Below are 20,267 nucleotides of genomic sequence, written 5' to 3'. Positions count from 1 at the left end.
CGGAAGCCGTCTTTCTGCGCCTTGTCTTTGGGCCCCAGCTTCCGAGGGGCTTTGGGGCGGCCGGGGACGTGGAGGGAGTGAGGCCTAGCCGGCCCGCGGTGCGGCGTGCAGCTGGCCTGCGCCTGTGTCCCGGCGCCGTTGGGCGTCGGCAGAGGCGGTCGGAATGGCGAGGCCGCAGGGGAGATGGAGCCTCCGTTCACCTGTTAGGGTGCTCCGCTGAGTCTGGGGTGCAGCTCTGCGGGACCGGTGCTTCTGAGTTTCCGATTTATGAAGGAGCAGCTTGAAGGAAGACAGGACAGTTCGCTTCCTGTGTTGTTGCGAGACTCTATGGATACGTGTTAGAAAATGTGGCAGTACTTTAAAAAGGGACAAAAGGGTAGTAGTGTTCATTATATAAACGCAAAAGACAGATGAGACGAGGGTGGGCTGTTCGCCTTAGAGTGTTCGAGGCAGGAGTTTGAAAGTAAAATAAGGCCTAAGATCCAGGTGTTGGTGACAGTAAGTCACACCGGCGAGATGCTGCAAGTTTTGTCCTGACCTTACATGGGAAGCATGTCTAGAGTTGTTGCTGTTTACACAAAACGTGGCTTCCGGTTGTTGGGTTGTTGGGGCTGCAGTTTAAGGAGTGGGTACAAGCTAACCATTTTTTTCCAAGTCCATAATCTTTAAAAGAAAACATAGCCGTATGCCAGCAGATTTCATCCATCTCTCTCTCTCATCAATCTCTCTCTCTCTTTCTCTCTCACACACACACACACACACACACACACACACGGAACAACAAAAACCCTGTGGAATGGTCTCTGATTTAGCTAATCCCATGTGGGAAAGCAGAATAGTGCAGGGGCAAGTTCTAGAGCGGGGCTTCTCTGTCCCTTACTAGTAATTTAACCTTAGATTGCAGGGCTGCTTGCTAGCCTAGAGGCATTGAAAAAGTTATCAACTACTCATTGTCATCACCGTGAAGAGAATTCTACTTCATAGGTGCTGTGAAGAGTACAATGGAAAGATGTCTCAGTTACATATAAGTGAAGTTTTGTTAATCAAAGGGTCCAAGTATTTAAAATAAAACGGATTTGGGCAAGGCAGCTTTTGTACCCAAACATTCTGAAAGTTGCAGATGTGCTGTCTGGTATTAGTTACATTTATCTCCAGCTACTTCATACAGAATAGTAAGAAAAAGTTCATCGAGGCTGCATAGTTAATTTGTATTAATTAAGAGGTGTGATTTATTTTGTCTTTTCTGAGTTACATGACAATAGAAAAGTTTTAAAATAGGTGTTTTCACAGTACTTCTGGATCTGTCTCCTGGCTAGCTAGATATGTCCAATATTTTCTTAGTACCACTAAATTTCAAAGTCAGCTAACATTTCAAAAGATTAGGGCCACAAAAAAGCCTTAATTGTGTTTAACTTAATAGTGAGAAATATAAACTACCCTTAAAAGAGAACAGATTTTCAGTAGCTGATACCTTAGTAGGTTCCTGTTAGGGGAATCCATATACCTGTAGTAATTTATTTTTCTTGGGTGACTTCTGAGGTTTATTCCTTTTGTTGAAACCAAATGAGTAGTTCCTCCACCTCTTTATTGCAAAATCATTAGACATTGAAGAATCTAAGGGATTGCTGTATTTTTAAAATGGCGAAGATAATAATTCTTACTAGAATGGATTTTTTAAATTATCAAATCTTGATTCTTCCTGTGTAACATTCTCAATATACACTATAAGCATGTCAAGTGTATTTGTCAGTAGAATGTTTATATTCTCACTGCCCAAATATGTACCAATGTCAGAAGCAAAAGGGGCAGAGATTAAATGGTTTACACTGACCAATTAATGATTGCTAAGTATAAACTAGTGACTATATACCAGATATGTTGGGTTATAATAGGGTATCAAGATAAAGACATTTTATAACATGTAAATATGTCACGTGATGAAATATAGAACATCCATGGCAATTTAAAAGAAGATAATGCTGTCCCCATAGAATATGGGAAAGAAAAGAATACTTTTCTTTCTCTAATCATTAGAACTATCAGGAAGAGGAAGCAGCATTTTGGTTTGGGCTTGGACAATGAGTGATATTTTAGAAGTTAGCCATATAGGGGATAGACATTTGGAGAAAAACTTGTGTTGGTTTTAGTTGCTTGAATTGCTTGCCAGATACCCCTCTTTAATCATTATCATCAACATAATAAATAATTGCTAAGCTAGACATAATTGTAAGGGTTTTACAATATCCACTCATTTTATCCTAAAAAAAATATTCCATGAGTGAGGTAACAATTCATTTTACAGATGGGGAACGAAGTGAAGAAAGATTGGGTTACTTGTATAGATCAAATAACTAAAAAAAAGGCCAAGCTGGAATTTTGAGCTCAGGCATTCGAATGCAGAGAGAGCCCATACTTTTTATCAGAATGATCTTCCTTTATTTAAATCAAGTTGACTTTATTATTAATTGATACATAGAAGTTGGAATAGAGCCAGTGGATCCTCTATATTAATGATATAATAAGCCCTTTAAGTGATGTAAAAAGAGAGAAAGGGACTGGCTTAAGAAATTGCATTTACATTTGGGGCATGGAAAGAGCAACAAAAAAAATTAAGCAGTTTTTGTAAATTCACAGCTTTTGTTTTCTACTCATTTGTACATCCTGAAAATGAAACTGGCAAATCTAAAAGTTTCAATTACTTGTGTACTGTATTCCTTCACTGTTCATTTATTCTTTTTTTTGTTTTGTTTTGTTTTGTTTTTTTGACAGGCAGAGTGGACAGTGAGAGAGAGAGACAGAGGTCTTCCTTTGCCGTTGGTTCACCCTCCAATGGCCGCCACGGCCAGTGCACCGTGCTGATCCGAAGCCAGGAGCCAGGTACTTATCCTGGTCTCCCATGGGGTGCTGGGCCCAAGCACTTGGGCCATCCTCCACTGCACTCCCTGGCCACAGCAGAGAGCTGGCCTGGAAGAGGGGCAACCCGGACACAATCTGGTGCCCTGACCGGGACTAGAACCCTGTGTGCCAGCGCCGCTAGGTGGAGGATTAGCCTAGTGAGCCGCGGCGCCGGCTCATTTATTCTTAAATCCTAAGACATTATTCTTGCAAGTTATTTTCACAAAAACTTTATTGCACGATTCAGATAACAGGCGGAAGACAAAGCAGATATTATGCTCTTAAGTGATCGTTGAACTGCATCCATGTGGCAGATTTGAACATATATTTTCAGATTTCAAGATCAACATGCTTTCAATTATGTATTCTCTGTTTTCCACTCATTATATAGTTGATTCACAGTTGAAGTCAACATCTGAAAAGTCAATGTCTTAATAATTTCTAAGTCCAGTAGTTATTGCTGCCATTCTCCGTTGATTGTTCAACATTTATTACCATTGATTATATCCTTACAAAATACCGTTCTAAATCAGCTTTTCTTCTTTGTGAATCATTTTTGTTCTGTTTTTAAACAATGTAAGAAAATGTTACTTTATCTTCTCATCTAGATATAACATTTTGCATGTTTATTTCCTTCTTCTGCATATCTTAAACATAGTTGATATTGTTGGGGTTCTTTTATACCTCTTATAAGGGATTGGACTAGGCTCAAAGTGTAACAGTGAAAATTTATTGCAGGAAATAAAATACACTCCTTAAGAGTCCAGGGGTTGGCCAGCAGATCAGAGACCTGAGGTCCCTCGTTACATATTTCATAGGCACAGTTAGGTATTGGGTGAGGTGCCCTTTCTGTGCTTCTGAGATCTGTCTGACCTACAGGCCATCCAGCCATTATCATTTCTATACCTGCAGCTTCTAAGTGAAGGATTTTCAAGCTTGCATTTTTTTCCTCAACTTTAAGTAGCCTTTTTCTGGCTCCAGGGGTGAGGATATGCCATAAAGAAACTGAGAAAAGATTTTTTTTTTAGGCTTCCCCAGTTAACCTTTTCTGTCTCAATATTGTATCACATCCACAATTTTCTTCAGCTGCATGTCAAAATTCTTACTTTAAGTGAAGGCAAGGATTTCTTATCTCAAAAACATGGAAATGTCAAAATATCGGATTATAGAAGCATGCCAAAATGGTTATATCACCTCATTATTCCTGTTCAGTGCTTTGGGGCTGTCGCATTCCGCACATAGAGATTCCACTCACTGGAGCTTTGCAGTTCAGAGCTCACTGTACTGAATGAGTTGCTGCTTCCCAAAATTAAACGTGTTAGTTAACAGCTCATGTCTTCCCGTTAGTTCTCAGCATTCTTTTTTATGATTTTTCAAATAATTTTCGATTTAGAGAAAAGTTGTAAAAGCAGTATAAACAATTCAACAATTCCTGTCCTGTTCTGCAGATTTACCGAATAGCTGTACTTTACCTTCCATGTTTATCATACATGTGTTCACACACACTTAAATGTTGCACTGTAAATGTAGTCATCCCTTAGTAAGCATAAAGAATTTGTTCACTCAGATACAGAAATCTTTGGAAACTCAAATCCCTTATTTTAAAAAAGCACAATATTTGCATATAATCCATGAACATTCTCCTATATGCCTTTAGTCATCTTCAGATTGCTTATAATAGCTACTCCAAAGTAAATGCTGTTTAAATAGTTTTTGTACAGTATATTTAGGGAATAATGACAAGAAAAAAGTGTGTATATGTTCAATACAAACATATTTTTTAATATTTTCTAATTTATTCAATTTATGAGTGTGAAATTCTCAAATACCAAACACATTATTTATAATGTTTCTGCATTTTTGTGTGTGCCTGTGAATGTATGCATAGATGGTATGTGTACCATGTATTTGTATGGTTGTGTATTTTTGTTTCATGGGCTGTCTGATGTTTCCTCATGATTAAATAGGATTGATTTTTCAAAGAATTATATAGCTGTGAGTCTTTCCTCTTGTTGGATCCTGTAGAGTCATGATAATATCTGTTTATCCAAAACTAATTGAGGAAATTAGTATTGACCACTTGTTTAAGATGGTGTTTGGTAGGTTCTCCATCCACTAAGTTGCTACATTTCCCCCGTAATGAGATTTTTCAGGAGAAATATTTTGCCAATATGTGGATATCCTGTTTCTAATCAGACTTTCTCCCTCATTAATGATTCTTCGCTAACAGTTATTCTTCTTTGCTTTGGTTTTCTGCTGATATAACAAAATATCTGATACTATATAATTTATAAGGAGTAGAGATTTATCTCACAGTTCTGGAATTTGGGATGTCCAAGATCAAGAAGCTTGCAGCTTGTGCTATTTATTGGGTGGTGCTGCTCTCTACTCCCAAGATGATGCCCTGATACATATCATTAGGAGTGGTATCTTTATGTGGTAGATGAACAGAAGAGTGCAAACCTATTCCCAAACTCCATTTTTTAAAAAGATTTATTTATTTATTTTTATTTGACAGATAACGTTAGACAGTGAGAGAGAGAAACTAGAGAGAAAGGTCTTCCTTCCATTGGTTCACCCCCCAAATGGCCGCTACGGCCAGCGTGCTGAGCCGATCTGAAGCCAGGAGCTGGGTGCTTCCTCCTGGTCTCCCATGTGGGTGCAGGGCCCAAAGACTTGGGCCATCCTCCACTGCCTTCCCGGGCCACAGCAGAGAGCTGAACTGGAAGAGGAGCAACTGGGACTAGAAACCGGTGCCGCAGGCAGAGGATTAACCAAGTGAGCCACAGTGCCGACCTTATTTAAAAGTCAGACTTATACAGAAAGAAGGAGAGGCAGAGAGAAAGAGAGAAAGTCTTCCATCTGCTGATTCACTCTTCAGTTGGCTGCAACAGCAGGAGCCTCGCCAATCTGAAGCCAGGACCCAGGAGCTTCTTTCGGGTCTCCCACATGGGTCCTGAGGCCCAAGGACTTGGGCCATCTTTCGCTGCTTTCCCAGGCCATAGCAGAGAGCTGGATTGGAAGAGGAGAAGGCAGGACTCGAACCGGCATACATGTAGGATGCTGGTGCTGTGGTGTAATGAGTAAAGTGGCTTTATCCGTTACGCCACAATGCCAGTCCCCCCACAGTTTTTATATAACAGCATTAATCCAGTCATGTGCTCTCCAAACTTCTCCCATTAGTTCACATTTTTCACCACTGTTGAATTGAGAATTACATTACAACATGTAACTTTTGGGGGACTCATTCAGACCATGGCATTTTGGTAGTTGTACAATAGTAATATTCTGATTCTGTTATACCATATAAATATATTAGTTGGTGTTCTAACAGAAGAAAGTATTCTTTATCCCATTTATTTAACATCCTTAAAAGTATCATTATAGAAAGTGAGCTTTTGAAATCATTTCCTAGTATTGTATTGTTCTTTCTCTATTCAGACTTGTCAATTTTTGCTTTATATATTTTGATACTCTGCTATTGGGTGTTTATATATTTAAAATTGTTTTATCTTTCTGTTGAATTTATCTTTTTTTCATTAAATAATGGCAGTTGTCTCTTGTGAACAGTTTTTGACTTAAAATCTTTTTTTTCTGTTATAAATTTATCCATCTTGTTCTCTCTGTACTACAATTTGTGTGGACTATCTGGTTTTATCACTTCACTTTGAGTCTACATATGTTCTTAAGTCTAAAGGGACTTTCTTGTTTATGACATGCAGTTGAATCTTTTTTTATCCACTCAGAAATTCTATAACTTTTGATAAGGGAGTTTATTCTATATATTTTTTTAGTAATTATTGACAGATAAGAACTACTGCCGGTTTTTAAATTGTTTTTGGTTTTATAGTTTTTAGTTTTGTCTTTCCCTTCTAAATATCTAAAGAATAAGAACTGAGTTTTACCAATCAGTTTATGTCTTGTGACACCCAGCATAAAATTTTTTTAAAAGATGTATTTATTTATTTGAAAGGCAAAGTTACAGAGAGAAACTGGGAGAAACAGAGAGATATCTTCCATCCGCTGGTTCACAACCCAGGGGTCCACAATGGCCAGTGTTGGGCCAGACCGAAGCCAGGAGCCTGGAACTTATTCCATGTCTTGCTATGGGTCTAAGGGCCCAAGCACTTGGTCCTTCTGCTGCTGCTTTCCCAGGCACAAAAGCAGGGAACTGGATGGAAAGTAAAGCAGCCAAGACTTGAACCAGTACCCATATGGGATGCCAGCTTCTCAGGTAGTGGCTTTACCCACTATATCACAAGGCTAGCCGTAGTATAAAGGTCTTTTTTGTTTTTAACATAATGTAGTTGTTCAATTGAACTGAATTTTTCATATTTCACTTTTTGTGTATTTGATTGTTTGGATATTGCGAGAAAATAAAAAGATTTTTTGGTTTTGTCCTCCCTCTGGAGAGGAATAGTTTAGATTCTTTTGTCTTAAAGTCAACTATGTTAATTTTTACAAGCATAATGCTTATTTTAGCTCTCTCTTTTTTTAAAAAAAGGATTTATTGATTTATATTTGAAAGGCAGATTTACAGAGAAGTAGAGGCAGAGAGAGATAGAGAGAAGTCCTCCATCTGCTGGTTCACTCCCCAGATGGCTGCAACCACCAGAGCTGCGCTGATCTGAAGCCAGTAGTCAGGAACTTCTGGGTCTCCCATGTGGGTGCGGGCGCCCAAGCACTTGGGCCATCTTCTACTGCTTTCCCAGGCCACAGCAGAGAGCTGGATCAGAAGTGGAGCAGCTGGGATTTGAACTGGTGCCCATATGGGATGCCAGCACTGCAGGCGGCAGCTTTGCCCACTGTGCCACGGCACAGGCCCCACTATGTCTTTTTTTTTTTTTTTAAGATTTATTTATTTATTTAAAAGATAGAGTTACAGAGAGAGAGAGAGACAGAGACAGAGATCTTCCATCAGTTGGTTCACTCTCCAGATGGCTGCAGCAGTCAGGGCTGGGCTAAGCCCCCACACTAGGAGTCAGAAACTTTATCTGGGTCTCTCACATGGGTTCAGGGGCTCGATTACTTGGGTCATCCTCTGCTACTTTCCCTGGTGCAGAATAGGGAGCTGGATTGGAAATGAAGGAGCTGGGACACAAACTGGCACCCATATGGGATGCCAGTGTCATAGGCTATGGCCTAACGTTCTGCACCACAAAGCTGGCCCCCTATCTTATTTTCTTAATTAACAAGCCCACCTTCGTTTGTAGTCACAGTGTATAAATGTAATTGTTCTATTGAAATATCAATCTTATGGGAGGTTATCCCTACCTAAATTCGAGTCTTAAAAACAACATAAATCTTTCCTTTGGTAATTTTATTTTCAGATTTTAGGATGGAAAATATTTGACATGAAAGGATTTTTTATTATACTGGTGAACTAACATAGTTATTAAAAAAAGAAAAACTCAGATAGTTTACCTATTCCTTTGCTGAGAGTCAATTTTTATAGTTTTATGTGAGAGAAAGAGGGAACTGATGTGATACGAGTACAGCCTTAGGTAAAAGGGAAGATACCAGGTAAAGGGTCAGAAAAGTTTTGTAATCAATATAGTTTCTCTAGAGTTTTATGGATTTTTATCTACATTTAATTATGTTTACAGATATTTATAAATAAATATATTTATAGCATTCATGTATCTATACAACAGTGCATATTAACATTAATGTATGTATATATTTGCATATGCATGTACATATGTGTATTGGAGTGTATGTGCACACATATATGCAAACATTTATATAAATGTAGTAAACACATTGAAATATGTATAAAGGTACTTAAATGTGGAAAATGGAATTAAGAGGTAAGTTTATTTTTGGTGCAAAATACCAAAATTCATGCCTATGTGGAGTCATCAAAGAGTTCATGAAAATTACATATTATGAAAAAGCTGGCCGGCGCCTCTGCTCACTAGGCTAATCCTCCGCCTGTGACTCTGGCACTCCGGGTTCTAGTCCTGGTTGGGGCGCCGGTTCTGTCCCAGTTGCTCCTCTTCCAGTCCAGCTCTCTGCTGTGGCCCGGGAAGGTAGTGGAGGATGGCCCAGGTCCTTGGGCCGTGCACCCACATGGGAGACCAGGAGGAAGCACCTGGTTCCTGGCTTCGGATCGGCACAGTGTGCCGGCCATAGGGGTCAGTTGGGGGGTGAACCAACGAAAGAAAGACTTTTCTCTTTGTCTCTCTCTCACTGTCTAACTCTGGCTGTCAAAAAAAAAAAAAAAAAAAGAAAAAGCTGTATGTGCATTTCAAAAAATCCTTGCCTCAGGATAAATTTACCCTTGAATTCCAGTTTTCTATGACCTTTTTGAAATTCCTTTTTACCTTTTGACATAAAATTTTGAAACAGACAAAGTAAAATTAATATTTGTTAGATGTGCTTGTGTGGTAAGAAAACTGTGTCATTTTGATTATTATTTATTCTTTAGGTGTAGTTGTATTTATAATTAAACAAGGTGGGTATTAAAAATAAGCTCTATGATTTTAGCTCAAAAGAAATATTCTTGGGGTGGTCATTGGCGGTTTAGATGGCAGTTAAGGCACACGTCCCATATCTGAGTACTGGGGTTTGATACCAGCTCTAGATCCTGATTGTTGTTGCTGCTAATGAAGATGCTGGGAGGCAGCATTGATGATCAAGTACTTGGACCCTTGGTACTCCTATAGAAGACTTGGGTTGAGTTCTCATTTCCCAACTTTAGCCCCACCTAACCCTGGCTGTTTTGAGCATTTGTAGAGTGAACCACAGGTGACAGCTCTTGTCTTTCTTCTTTGTGTCTGTCTCTGAGATAAATAAAATAAATAAATATGGTTGATAATAGTAGTACTTTCACATAAAGAGAAGCAGGAGTTTGTAGGGAATTTTACATGTTTACCTTATTATCAGGGTTAGTTTAGATAATAGTATATCACAAAGGTCATATTTTATAAAATAGTTTATGTCAACTTTTCAGCAATTACCTAATAAGACATTTCTACCTAAAGAGACTTAAATATTTTTATTCATATAATGTATATATTTATAGATATGTGAGTAAACACCAATAGTATGTGTATGTACAAAAATACTTATTCAAACTTAAGAATACATACAATGACATCATTTTAGAACTTATAAGTTAATTTTTAACATTCAGTATTTTCAAAGTTAGAATTATATTTTTAATACCTTCTCAGACTCAGTTTTATGACTTTTTTAAAACAAAAGTTCTACAAGGAGTTCACAAGAAACAACTTTCTTATGCCTAAATTCGTATTGGAATAAAGGGTTTTCTGTAAACACCTCCAGTAATGACTATCATGAACAAAAATAAATAAATAAATTAGGAATATCTAGTGTAATTATATTTTTTCTCTATTATTTTTTAAAATTTTTCTAATTCTATTCCATTTTAAAACAATTTAAAATTACTCATTTCTTGTGAAATTGTTATTTTAATTAAAAGTTTTTGAAAATTATGACTAGATTTTAATATACTGCTAAGTATTTATTTTTTATTAAAAAACAATTATTTTTATTTTATTCAGAAGACAGAAAGACCAGCAGACAGACAAAGATCTTCCATCAGTTGGTTCACTCACTAAATGCTAGCAACAACCATATCTAGACCAGGCTGATACCTGGAGCCTGAAACTTAATCAAGTCTCTTGTTTCGAAAGCAGGGCCTCACCTACTCAAGACATCCCCTCCTGCCTGTGATTGTGTGCATTAGCAAGAAGCTAGAATCAGAAGCAGAGCCAAGACTTGAACCTAGGGACTCTGATATGAGGATGTGAGCATCTTAAAAGGGAGGTTAATCACTTAATCAGTGTCTGCCACTAGTATTTCCTGTTATTAACTATGATTTTTTAATTTTATACTTAGTTTAGAAAATTTTAGTCTATATGCATAAAATATTCCCTTTGTATATTGATTCACTATGTACAAAATCTGTTAAAATGTTGAAAATATATTGTTTCTTAAATAAAATTTCCAAAAGGCTTACTGACCAAATATAATTTGCATGGAAATTATATATCTAAATCAGTGCTACTATTTAGTTCAGATGTATATAGGTTCTTTTACAGATTTCGATATTTGATGGTAGAATTGATATCAGATTGTACTCCTTTTTTAAGGTAATAAAGTATGGTTTTTATTTTTCATTTTGAATGCATTGGAAAACATTATTAATGACACCTACTAATTGTATTTTTTTTTTTCAATAAATTGCAGCAAAACGTTTACTGTTTTGGAGTTTAAAGTATGTCATCATGGCAAAGTTTCGGAGAAGGACTTGCATCATTTTGTCACTTTTTATTCTATTTATTTTCTCTCTGATGATGGGTTTAAAAATGCTGAGACCAACTACAGCTGGTTTTGGAGCTCCTTTTGGACTGGACCTTCTTCCAGAACTTCATCAACGAACTATTCATTTGGGAAAAAATTCTGATTACCAAAAGAGTAACAGAATCAACAGTGAAGTAAATACCAAGAATAAAAATGTTGAAATCACTGTGAAACCTTCTAAAGCCTCTGAACTAAACTTGGAAGAACTGCCACCTCTGAATTATTATTTACATGTATTTTATTACAGTTGGTATGGAAATCCACAGTTTGATGGTAAATATATACATTGGAACCATCCAGTCTTGGAACACTGGGACCCTAGAATAGCCAAGAATTATCCACAAGGGAGACACAGCCCTCCAGATGACATTGGCTCCAGCTTTTATCCTGAGTTGGGAAGTTACAGCTCTCGGGATCCTTCTGTCATAGAAACTCACATGAAACAAATGCGCTCAGCTTCAATTGGTAACTATTTCATTTTATGTATCTGTGTTGTGTGTATGCATGCCTGTAAGTGTATCAGTAACTTTGTGTAACATTATGTGGAACATAAAATTACTAACTAGTCTTCAGATTGTTAAAATCTCCAAATTAGGCTGTGTATGTGCCCTTAAACATCCAAGCAATCACGTTTTAATAGTACCATTACTGTATTTTGTTTAATTACTAAATTTGAGGGACATTTCTGAAAATATTATTTTTATTGATTTTGAATTTCTTTCTCAGTTGTATTAAAGTATGAATTACATAATATATAATAAATTCTCCCACTTTATATAGCTAAAGGTTTGTATTTGCTATGATATATACTTTAAAAAGGTATATATTTGCTTAAATGTAAATATTTCTTAAAGGTTTATATTGCCACCCATTCAATAAGTAAAATATTCCTATAGTCCAGAAAGTTTCATCATGATTGCCTTATTAAGCCCCACCCCTCAGTCAACCTTGGAGACTACGCATCTGATTTCTCTTACTGTGTAGTAGTTATGACTATTCTACTACTTCATGAAAATAGAACCATCTGTTATCTACACATAGAAGCTGTTGTGTGTGTGTGCCTTGGCTCAGCATGATGTTTTGCAATGTACCCATGTTTCTAACTGTATCAGCAGTTTAGTCATTTTTCTTGCTGGATATCATTCCATTGTGGGGTAATAGCTAATTTACTTCTGCATTCAACTGTGATGAACACTTGAGCTGTTTCAAATTTCAGGCATGTAGCATGTAGTTAAGTATTGCTTTTCTGTTTCTTTTTATTTTTTTATTTTTTGGCAGGCAGAGTGGACAGTGAGAGAGAGAGAGACAGAGAGAAAGGTCTTCCTTTGCCGTTGGTTCACCCTCCAATGGCCCCCTCGGCCAGCGTGCTGCGGCCGGCGCAACCTGCTGATCCAAAGCCAGGAGTCAGGTGCTTCTCCTGGTCTCCCATGCGGGTGCAGGGCCCTAGCACTTGGGCCATCCTCCACTGCACTCCCTGGCCACAGCAGAGAGCTGGCCTGGAACAGGGGCAACCGGGACAGATCCGGCGCCCCGACCGGGACTAGAACCTGGAGTGCTGGCGCCGCCGGCGGAGGATTAGCCTAGTGAGCCGCGGCGCTGGCTGCTTTTCTGTTTCTTAAACTAGACTGACAGGTTTTCTTTTTAAATTTTGATGTTTGATTTATATTAGAATTTTAAATGCTCCTCTATTCTATTTATGTTCTATTTTCCTACCTATCTGTATTCCTTTTTCTCTTTTTTCTGATTTATCTTGTAAATTCTTATTCCATTATATATAGTCCTTCATTTTATTTATTTTCTGATCGTGCTAATGTATACAATGCTTATGTTTAATTTAAGTGACAAGAAGTTGTTGGTTTTTCCTCCTGTAATTCCAGCCTTCCCTGAACTTTCACTTACTTTTCCTTCTGGTACTCCAGTTATACATATTTAGATAGAGTCACATTGTTCCATAGATGGATTATATGAAAAAAATATGTAATTTGGTACCTGAAAAAATCTTCAGTTTTTGAGTATATCCTTTATAAAATCTTTCTGTTTTGGTTCCATCTGTCTTCATGGTGCCACTAAAACTAGGACCACAAGAGGAAATTGTGTGTTCTCATATTGTTCTATCTCTGAAAAGGTAAAACTCACAATGGAGCTGATATTTATACAGAAAAATGCTAGACTTTTTCATTAAAAATTGTAGAATACTATGAATGTACTTGCTTTACTTGAGTAGCTGTTTTTTTAAATGCTTTTAACATCTTAAACTCTAGTTTTTGTGTTCTATCTGTGTTACCACACAAAAAAGACTTAGTAAATTTTTACAGCATTGACTGCTGTATTATAAATATATAGGCATGTATTTGTTTCTATTTATGAATTTACTTTGGAGGGGAGAACGTTTTCAAATGTTTTTCCAATTTTTTTAAAAATTATATCAAATTTGTATTTTTCTATCTTCAAGAGTGCTTTGTTGTGGCTAAAAAACTATGCTTAGTTGACAAAGTAAATAATTATTCTTAAAAGTTTTAATTTTCTTTAAATAAATTGAACTGTTTACAAGGAGGGGTTTTTCCTCATTTTTACATATGATTTTATATTTATAATATATAACAATATACATAAATGTATATATTTATCATATATAAATAGACCCATAGTATATATAAACTTAGATATAAATATATAAATAATATATAAATTTCATTCAATATACTTTAAAGTTTAGTAATCATTAGAGTAAAATGTTTGTTTATATTTACTTTTTTGTCTAATGCTTATAAAAACCTTTCCTCTATATATGATTTTACTACTACATCATTACATGAAGATTAGCTGTTTGGAAACACTGGCAATGATACAATTATTTTATTTTAAATATTGAGAATTTCTTTGTTGATGAAAATATTTCACAGTTTGGTAGATTTTCTGCTGGGAAAACACTTGATTGTAATAAAAACAATATTACAATCAATCTGTAAATAAATGAAATATTTCTTAATATGTTAAATATTGATATACACTCATTAGTTGGCAAAAAATAATTTGTACAAATACACAAAACACTTAATCCATGGAGCTGGTGTGCTGACTGACATTTTTTGAACTAAAGAATATAGTAAATGAAGGCTGTTTAAATTGTTTTACTGTTGAGTATGCTTTGACTTTGTATTTAATAGTCACATTTTTATATAAATGGTCTTTTTTATCTTTTTTCTTTTTTTTAATTTTATTTAAGTTATACAAGTTTCATGTATTTTATATGTACAGATTTAGGAACATAAATGAATTGCTATATGAAGTAAATATAATGTTATATCGCATTACAAGTTGGTTGATTTTCTGCTCCTACAGTTAGAAGTATATGAGCCCTAATGGTCTAACATTTTTTGTTTCTGAAAATAATGATAAAATGAAATTGAAATTATGTTTAAAATCCAGATATTATATTATTATAATTTGTCTTGTACATTTTTACGGCTTATGATAAATTTATGTCCTTTTCAAGTCTTTAAAGGGTGAGGTAATATATATGCTGTCCTGTGTACTGGTATCTTGCAATTCTAAAAATATCAGATAGATACCTTTTCAAGTTTTATAAAATTTTCTAAAAACTCAGTAGGATATTTAGACTGATATCCCAGAAGAGAGCCACATCCTACTAATCCATAGGTTTTTCAGTCTGTTATTTTACATGGTAAAAGAGAATTAGAGTTGCAGATGCAAATAGTTGCTAGTCAACTGACTTTGAGATGATATTAATCTGGATGATTTGGGTCAGCTTGATCTAATCACTTGAGTTCTAATCACTTGAAGAAGGAAAAAGAGTCAGAGGGATGAGATTTAAAAAGGACTCAATCTACCATTGTGAGCTTTGACCATGAAGTAAGGTGTTCATGAACCAAAAATCTGATCACTTCTGCAAGCTTTGAGTGGCAAGGAAATGGATTCTTCCCTGGAGCCTCTAGGAAGAAATGTAGAACAATCCAGCACTTTCGGTAGAGACCTATTTGAAATGCATGACTTACAGATTTGTTAGATATTAATTTGGGTTGTTTTAAGCAACTGAGTTTTTTGTGATAATTTGCTTTTACAACAATAGAAAATTACAGGTTGTGCATTCTTAATCCTAAAATCTGAAATGCAAAATGTTCTAAAATCTGAGACCTGGTGAGTGACAACATGATGCCATAAGTGGAAATTTCCACACCTGATATCATGTGATGAAATGCAATAAAAGAACAGGTGCACAGCTTATGGATTACGAGAAAAAATTGTTAATAAAAACATCCTCCCAGCCCCCTTCAGCTACACTGTATCTTTTCCTCTTATGCCTAGATTCCCACATGGAAGCACAAAGGATAATAAAATGACTGGAGACACCAATACCATGTTACCCGTGATGCCTCATATGGGATCAAGACCTATGTATTTTGCTTATTGAGGTTGTTTGCTTATTCTCTGTTAAGTGGTATAAAGTTGTTGAAAATGTCAAAAGGTCAGCTGGTACTCCTGTGTGTAAGAATGATAAGAAAAGAAATCATTTATATCTATAGCAAAGAAACTCAAGGTGCTGGAGGACACGAGTATGCCTGTTACGCATCTTATGGAAGAGTATGTTGTTAGAATAACCACCATGTATGATTTGAAGAAACAAAAGCATAAACTGTTAAAATTCCATGCTTAAAGCATTGAACAGAAGTTAATTAAACATAGAAAACACTGGCTGAAACTAAAAATGAAGATCTTAATCATGTACCCAAAGAGATCCATTGGCATTGCAGTGAACATTTACCACTTAGTCATGTACTGATCATGAAACATCAAAAATATTTCATTATGAAATATTTCATAATGAAGGGGAATGTGAATATCCAACAAGCTGGTTACAAATATTTAAGAAAAGGTAGGCATTGCATTTTTAAAGATTTGTGGTAGTGAAGCATCTGCTGATCATAATGCAGTGGGGAAAATCATTGACAAATTTGCTGAAGTTACCATTGGTGAAACATCACTATTTTGGCCTTGTTCCCATGGAAGGACACTGCCTATTGCTGATGAGAAAGCTCCTACAAGAATTAAGGATACTGAGGACATGGTAACTGTTTGGGATGTGCTAACCCAGCGGGCATGTGTAAGTGTAAAGTTGGCTATGATAGGCAAATCCTGTGTCCTCACTTCTTTAAACAGTGAATTTCATACCGGTCCAATTATCATTCTGTTATAAAACGTGATCTCCAGGAATATCTTCCCTGATTGGCTTCACAAACATTTGGTATCAGCATCTTATGCTGACTGATGGGAAAACTGACTGGGTGACAACGTTAAAACTTTGTTTTGCCTCACAATTGTTCTGCTCATGCTCCTCAAAAATTGTGTTTATCCCAAGCACTCACCCCCAAACACAACATTATTACTTCCAATTTGAATAGTGTATCCTTAAATATCCTTAGACCGATTAAGAGTAAATATGAAAACACTTTCATGAACATTGTGCTAACAGCAGTAACAAAAGCATGAGTAAGGAAAGTGAAAAATGCTGTATGTGTTGTTGACAGGACTTGGAACACTGTGACTGAAGACACTGTTGTGTATGCCTGGGAAACCTTTAGCTAGGGACTATGTTCTAGAATGAACACAAAGCACACAAAGCAGTGATTTGAAGAATTCTGTTTATGAAGTGAGAAAGTAAAAAACAAAATTGTCTGAACTTGTCTGGAAGAAGTGGATATCAAATAATTTAGCGCTGATATTGAGGCTCCAGTTTTTGATCCATTGACCAGTAGTGAAGTAGCCAAATGGATCTGAATCAGTGATCATGACAATAGTAAAGATGAAGATGACATTGTTAACACCACAGAAAAAAATGCATGGAGACAACATGGTATAATGTGTAATGGTCTTACTGAAGGGTTAGCGTAGTATGCATTCATAATAGAGCAAGAAATATGTCAGCTTATAAAAGACACTTCTAAGACAAAAACCATTGTTATTAATATAGATGCATGTGGAGGAAACATTTTAAAAAGCCATCAACAGAGTACCTCCTCTTTCCCAAAAGACTTACTTCCTGGTCCCTCAACCGCTTCAATGTTTCTTTTCATCTAGAGAAATAAAAAAATAATAAACAACAAGCTTTTTCATTCAAATGACAGCATCATAAGTGGATACTGAAAGCCTGCAATTGTTTGTTGTTGCTCTTGTTTACCAGCTGATACAGGTTATTCCTATGATGTTATTGTGTTGGACATTGTGATGGATACATTATTTTTGGGGGGGGTGCCATAGTTTTACTATTAAGTGCTTGTGAGTGTAAGAAAATGATTGCTCATTTATTGGTAGCATATAAATTCAAGGTCAGGAGTGATGGTGATGCCACACAATCTCAGATTGTTCATGTGGAGATGGTGAAGCCTTTGCTTTCTGGTTGTTGTATGTAAGCAAACTTTGTTTCATGTACAAAGATATTAAAAATATTGCACAAGGTTAACTTTCATGCTATTTGTATAAATTGTAAATGAAACGTGAAGGAATATTGTTTAGACTTGGTTTTGTCCCTAAGAAATCTCATTTCATATGTAAATAGTCCAAAACTGGAAAGTATCTGAACTCTGAATCACGTGTAGTCCTAAGCATTCTCCACAGGGGATGCTCAGTCTGTAGTACACGTAACAACATAATTCACTCCATGTCTTTAAAATTAGCTTTAGCGTGGAATATTTACTTGAGTTTCTATCATTTCCTAATTTTGTAATTCTGAATGCATAAAGATGAACGTCACATCCCCTAGTCTTTCTTTTCCATCGCTGATGCCTCAAAAGCACTAGATTAAAATATCAGGAAGCAGAAAATATCTGTTTCTATAAGGTTAAAAATTTTATTTCTATGTCTCCTGGCTTCAACACGTATACATAAATAGTAGGAGAAACATGGTATAATATGGTGGATTGTATTTTTAAAGTTTAGATGTGCCTGTTAATATCTGTCATGATATATATTTTTCTTTTAGGATGACTATATTTGCATTAAGTTTAAATTCATAACTGTAAAGTATTGATATTCCATACAGCTTTCCTCTTGCCATAGATGACTGAGTATCATTATGCTGATAGCTTTATCTTTTATCAGTGTGTTTTCCCCTTGCTTTTTCATATGCCCCATATTTTAAAAAATGAGAAACAAATCATTTGTGTGAGACTGCAGTAAGTAGTTTTTAATCCCTATAAAATAAACATGCCTTTTTCACTTTCAAGGCTTCACTACTGAGAAGCCTATCCTGTCTCCATTGCATTGATCGACTTTTATCAAAAGTACTATGACTACATTTTATTTGGATTTATTTCTGGACTGTCTGTTCTGATTATTGATTCTATTTGTCTATCTTTTCTCCACTACCATCCTGACTGGATTGATGCAGATTTATAATAGTTCTTGAAATCAAACAGTGGGTTTCCTGTTTGTTATTCTCTTTTGACATTGCTTTAGCTGTTGTAATTCCTTTGCTGGTCCCTGTCAGCTTTTATTAGTTATAAGAAGTGAGAAAAATTAACATTTGTTCCACTTTCAGTGTTCCTTATATTTCTGTTGGAAGTCCAAGAGGAACTCTAGTATTACGCTCATTCTATCTCAGAACTTTCCTGTAGCATTCATTAAATTCTTTCAAAATGTCTTTAATTTTTGTATCACTTGCTTTGAATAATGTCTACAGAATTCTTGGTGGGTAATTTTAAGGTTATTTTTTGCTTGCTTCTTTTGGAACTTTCAAAATGTTACTCCATTTTATTTTATGGTTTCTCATGAGAACTCTACTATAATATATAACTGTTTTTATATGCTAGTTTTCCTCTTTGTTTTATCTTTTTTTTTCTGGCTGTATTCATTTTCTTCTTTTGTAGTTTTATACAGAAAATAATTACAGAATAATTACAGAAACTTAGTAATTATTCTTGGGGATTTTTATAACTATTTATAGTTATAAAGTATAACTTATATTTGGTGCATTTTTTGGAGGGGTTAGGGGGAATTTATCTTACTTGATATTTTCTGAGATTCTTAATCTGTTGCTCCATGTCTGTTGTTAATTTTGCAAAAGTCTTAATTATTATTTCTTCAAATAAATCTTCTACCTTTTCTGGGTTTTTAATTATATGTGTGCTAGATCCTTGCTATCTAACACACAGCTATTCTATGCATCATTCCGTGTGTTTCATTTAGGGTAGTTTCTTTTGACTTGGCTTAAACTGGACCACTGCTTTCCTCTGCTTTATTGATGAGCTTTTCAAACTCTTTATCTCTTTCAATGTGTTTTTCGTTCCTGGCATTTCTATTTAATTCTTTCTTACAGTATCTTTGCTGAAGTTTTCCACCAGCTACTGCAATTTTGCTACCTCTGCCATAAGAACCTCTACAATATTAATCAGAATAATTTAAAATTTTTCTCTTTGTTAATTCTAACATCTGTTTCACATGTAAGTCTATTTCTATTAATTGCTGTGGTGTTTGACAGTGCTTTTTGCTTATATTACTTTTTGAAAGTGTGTCATCCTAAGTGGGACAGTGATAATACTGCTTATTTATGGAAAGCAAATAAGCTTGCTTTATTTGTGTTAAATCTTTAGTTTGAAAGAACCTCTAAGGAAGTGCTTTGTATATAAGAAAACCTGTCCCAAGCCCTGTGGAATAGAAGTTATCCAAATATGTTTACTATTATTCTTGTCATTGATTGTCATTTGGATCACTTTTTGAGGGTCTGACACAATGTAATGCATCACTTAATAGTTTCACTTAAAGAAATATTGTAGGGGTGGGTGTCATGGTGCAGCAAGTTGTTTTCATATCAAACTGCCTACTTTACATCCTCACTACTCTGTGTTTCTGATCAGCTTCTGTTAATGCGTCTCTGAGACTGCCATTGATGACCTAAAATCTTGGATTCCTGCCACCAATGTGTGAGACCAGGGTAGAGCTCCAGGCACCTGGCTTTGGCCTGTCAGAGCCCTGCAGAGGCAGCATTTAGGGAGTGACCCAGCAGATGAAAGCCCTCACTCACTCTC

At 35.8% G+C, this 20,267-nt stretch overlaps 1 protein-coding gene across 12 annotated transcripts in view; it reads left to right on the top strand.

Annotated features, from left to right (window-relative positions):
• Positions 1-20,267, top strand: part of MANEA (mannosidase endo-alpha) — a 41,100-nt gene that overhangs the window by 488 nt on the left and 20,345 nt on the right. Inside the window, exons 2-6 of one of the 12 annotated variants that reach the window (XM_070073770.1) lie at positions 2,770-2,877; positions 5,414-5,673; positions 6,869-7,129; positions 10,560-10,685; positions 11,113-11,691. In XM_070073770.1, the coding sequence (XP_069929871.1) occupies positions 11,151-11,691 (541 nt within the window). In that variant the 5' untranslated portion in view covers positions 2,770-2,877; positions 5,414-5,673; positions 6,869-7,129; positions 10,560-10,685; positions 11,113-11,150. Of the gene's footprint in view, positions 1-2,769; positions 2,878-5,413; positions 5,674-6,474; positions 7,130-10,556; positions 10,686-11,112; positions 11,692-20,267 lie in introns of those variants that run through there. The other 11 variants (XM_070073769.1, XM_070073768.1, XM_070073771.1 and 8 more) reach the window with 11 other exon arrangements.

Source organism: Oryctolagus cuniculus, chromosome 5 (genome assembly GCF_964237555.1).
Source record: "Oryctolagus cuniculus chromosome 5, mOryCun1.1, whole genome shotgun sequence".
NCBI lineage: Eukaryota > Metazoa > Chordata > Mammalia > Lagomorpha > Leporidae > Oryctolagus > Oryctolagus cuniculus.
Note: the sequence above shows the minus strand (reverse complement) of the source record. Positions and strands in the feature narration are given on the sequence as shown.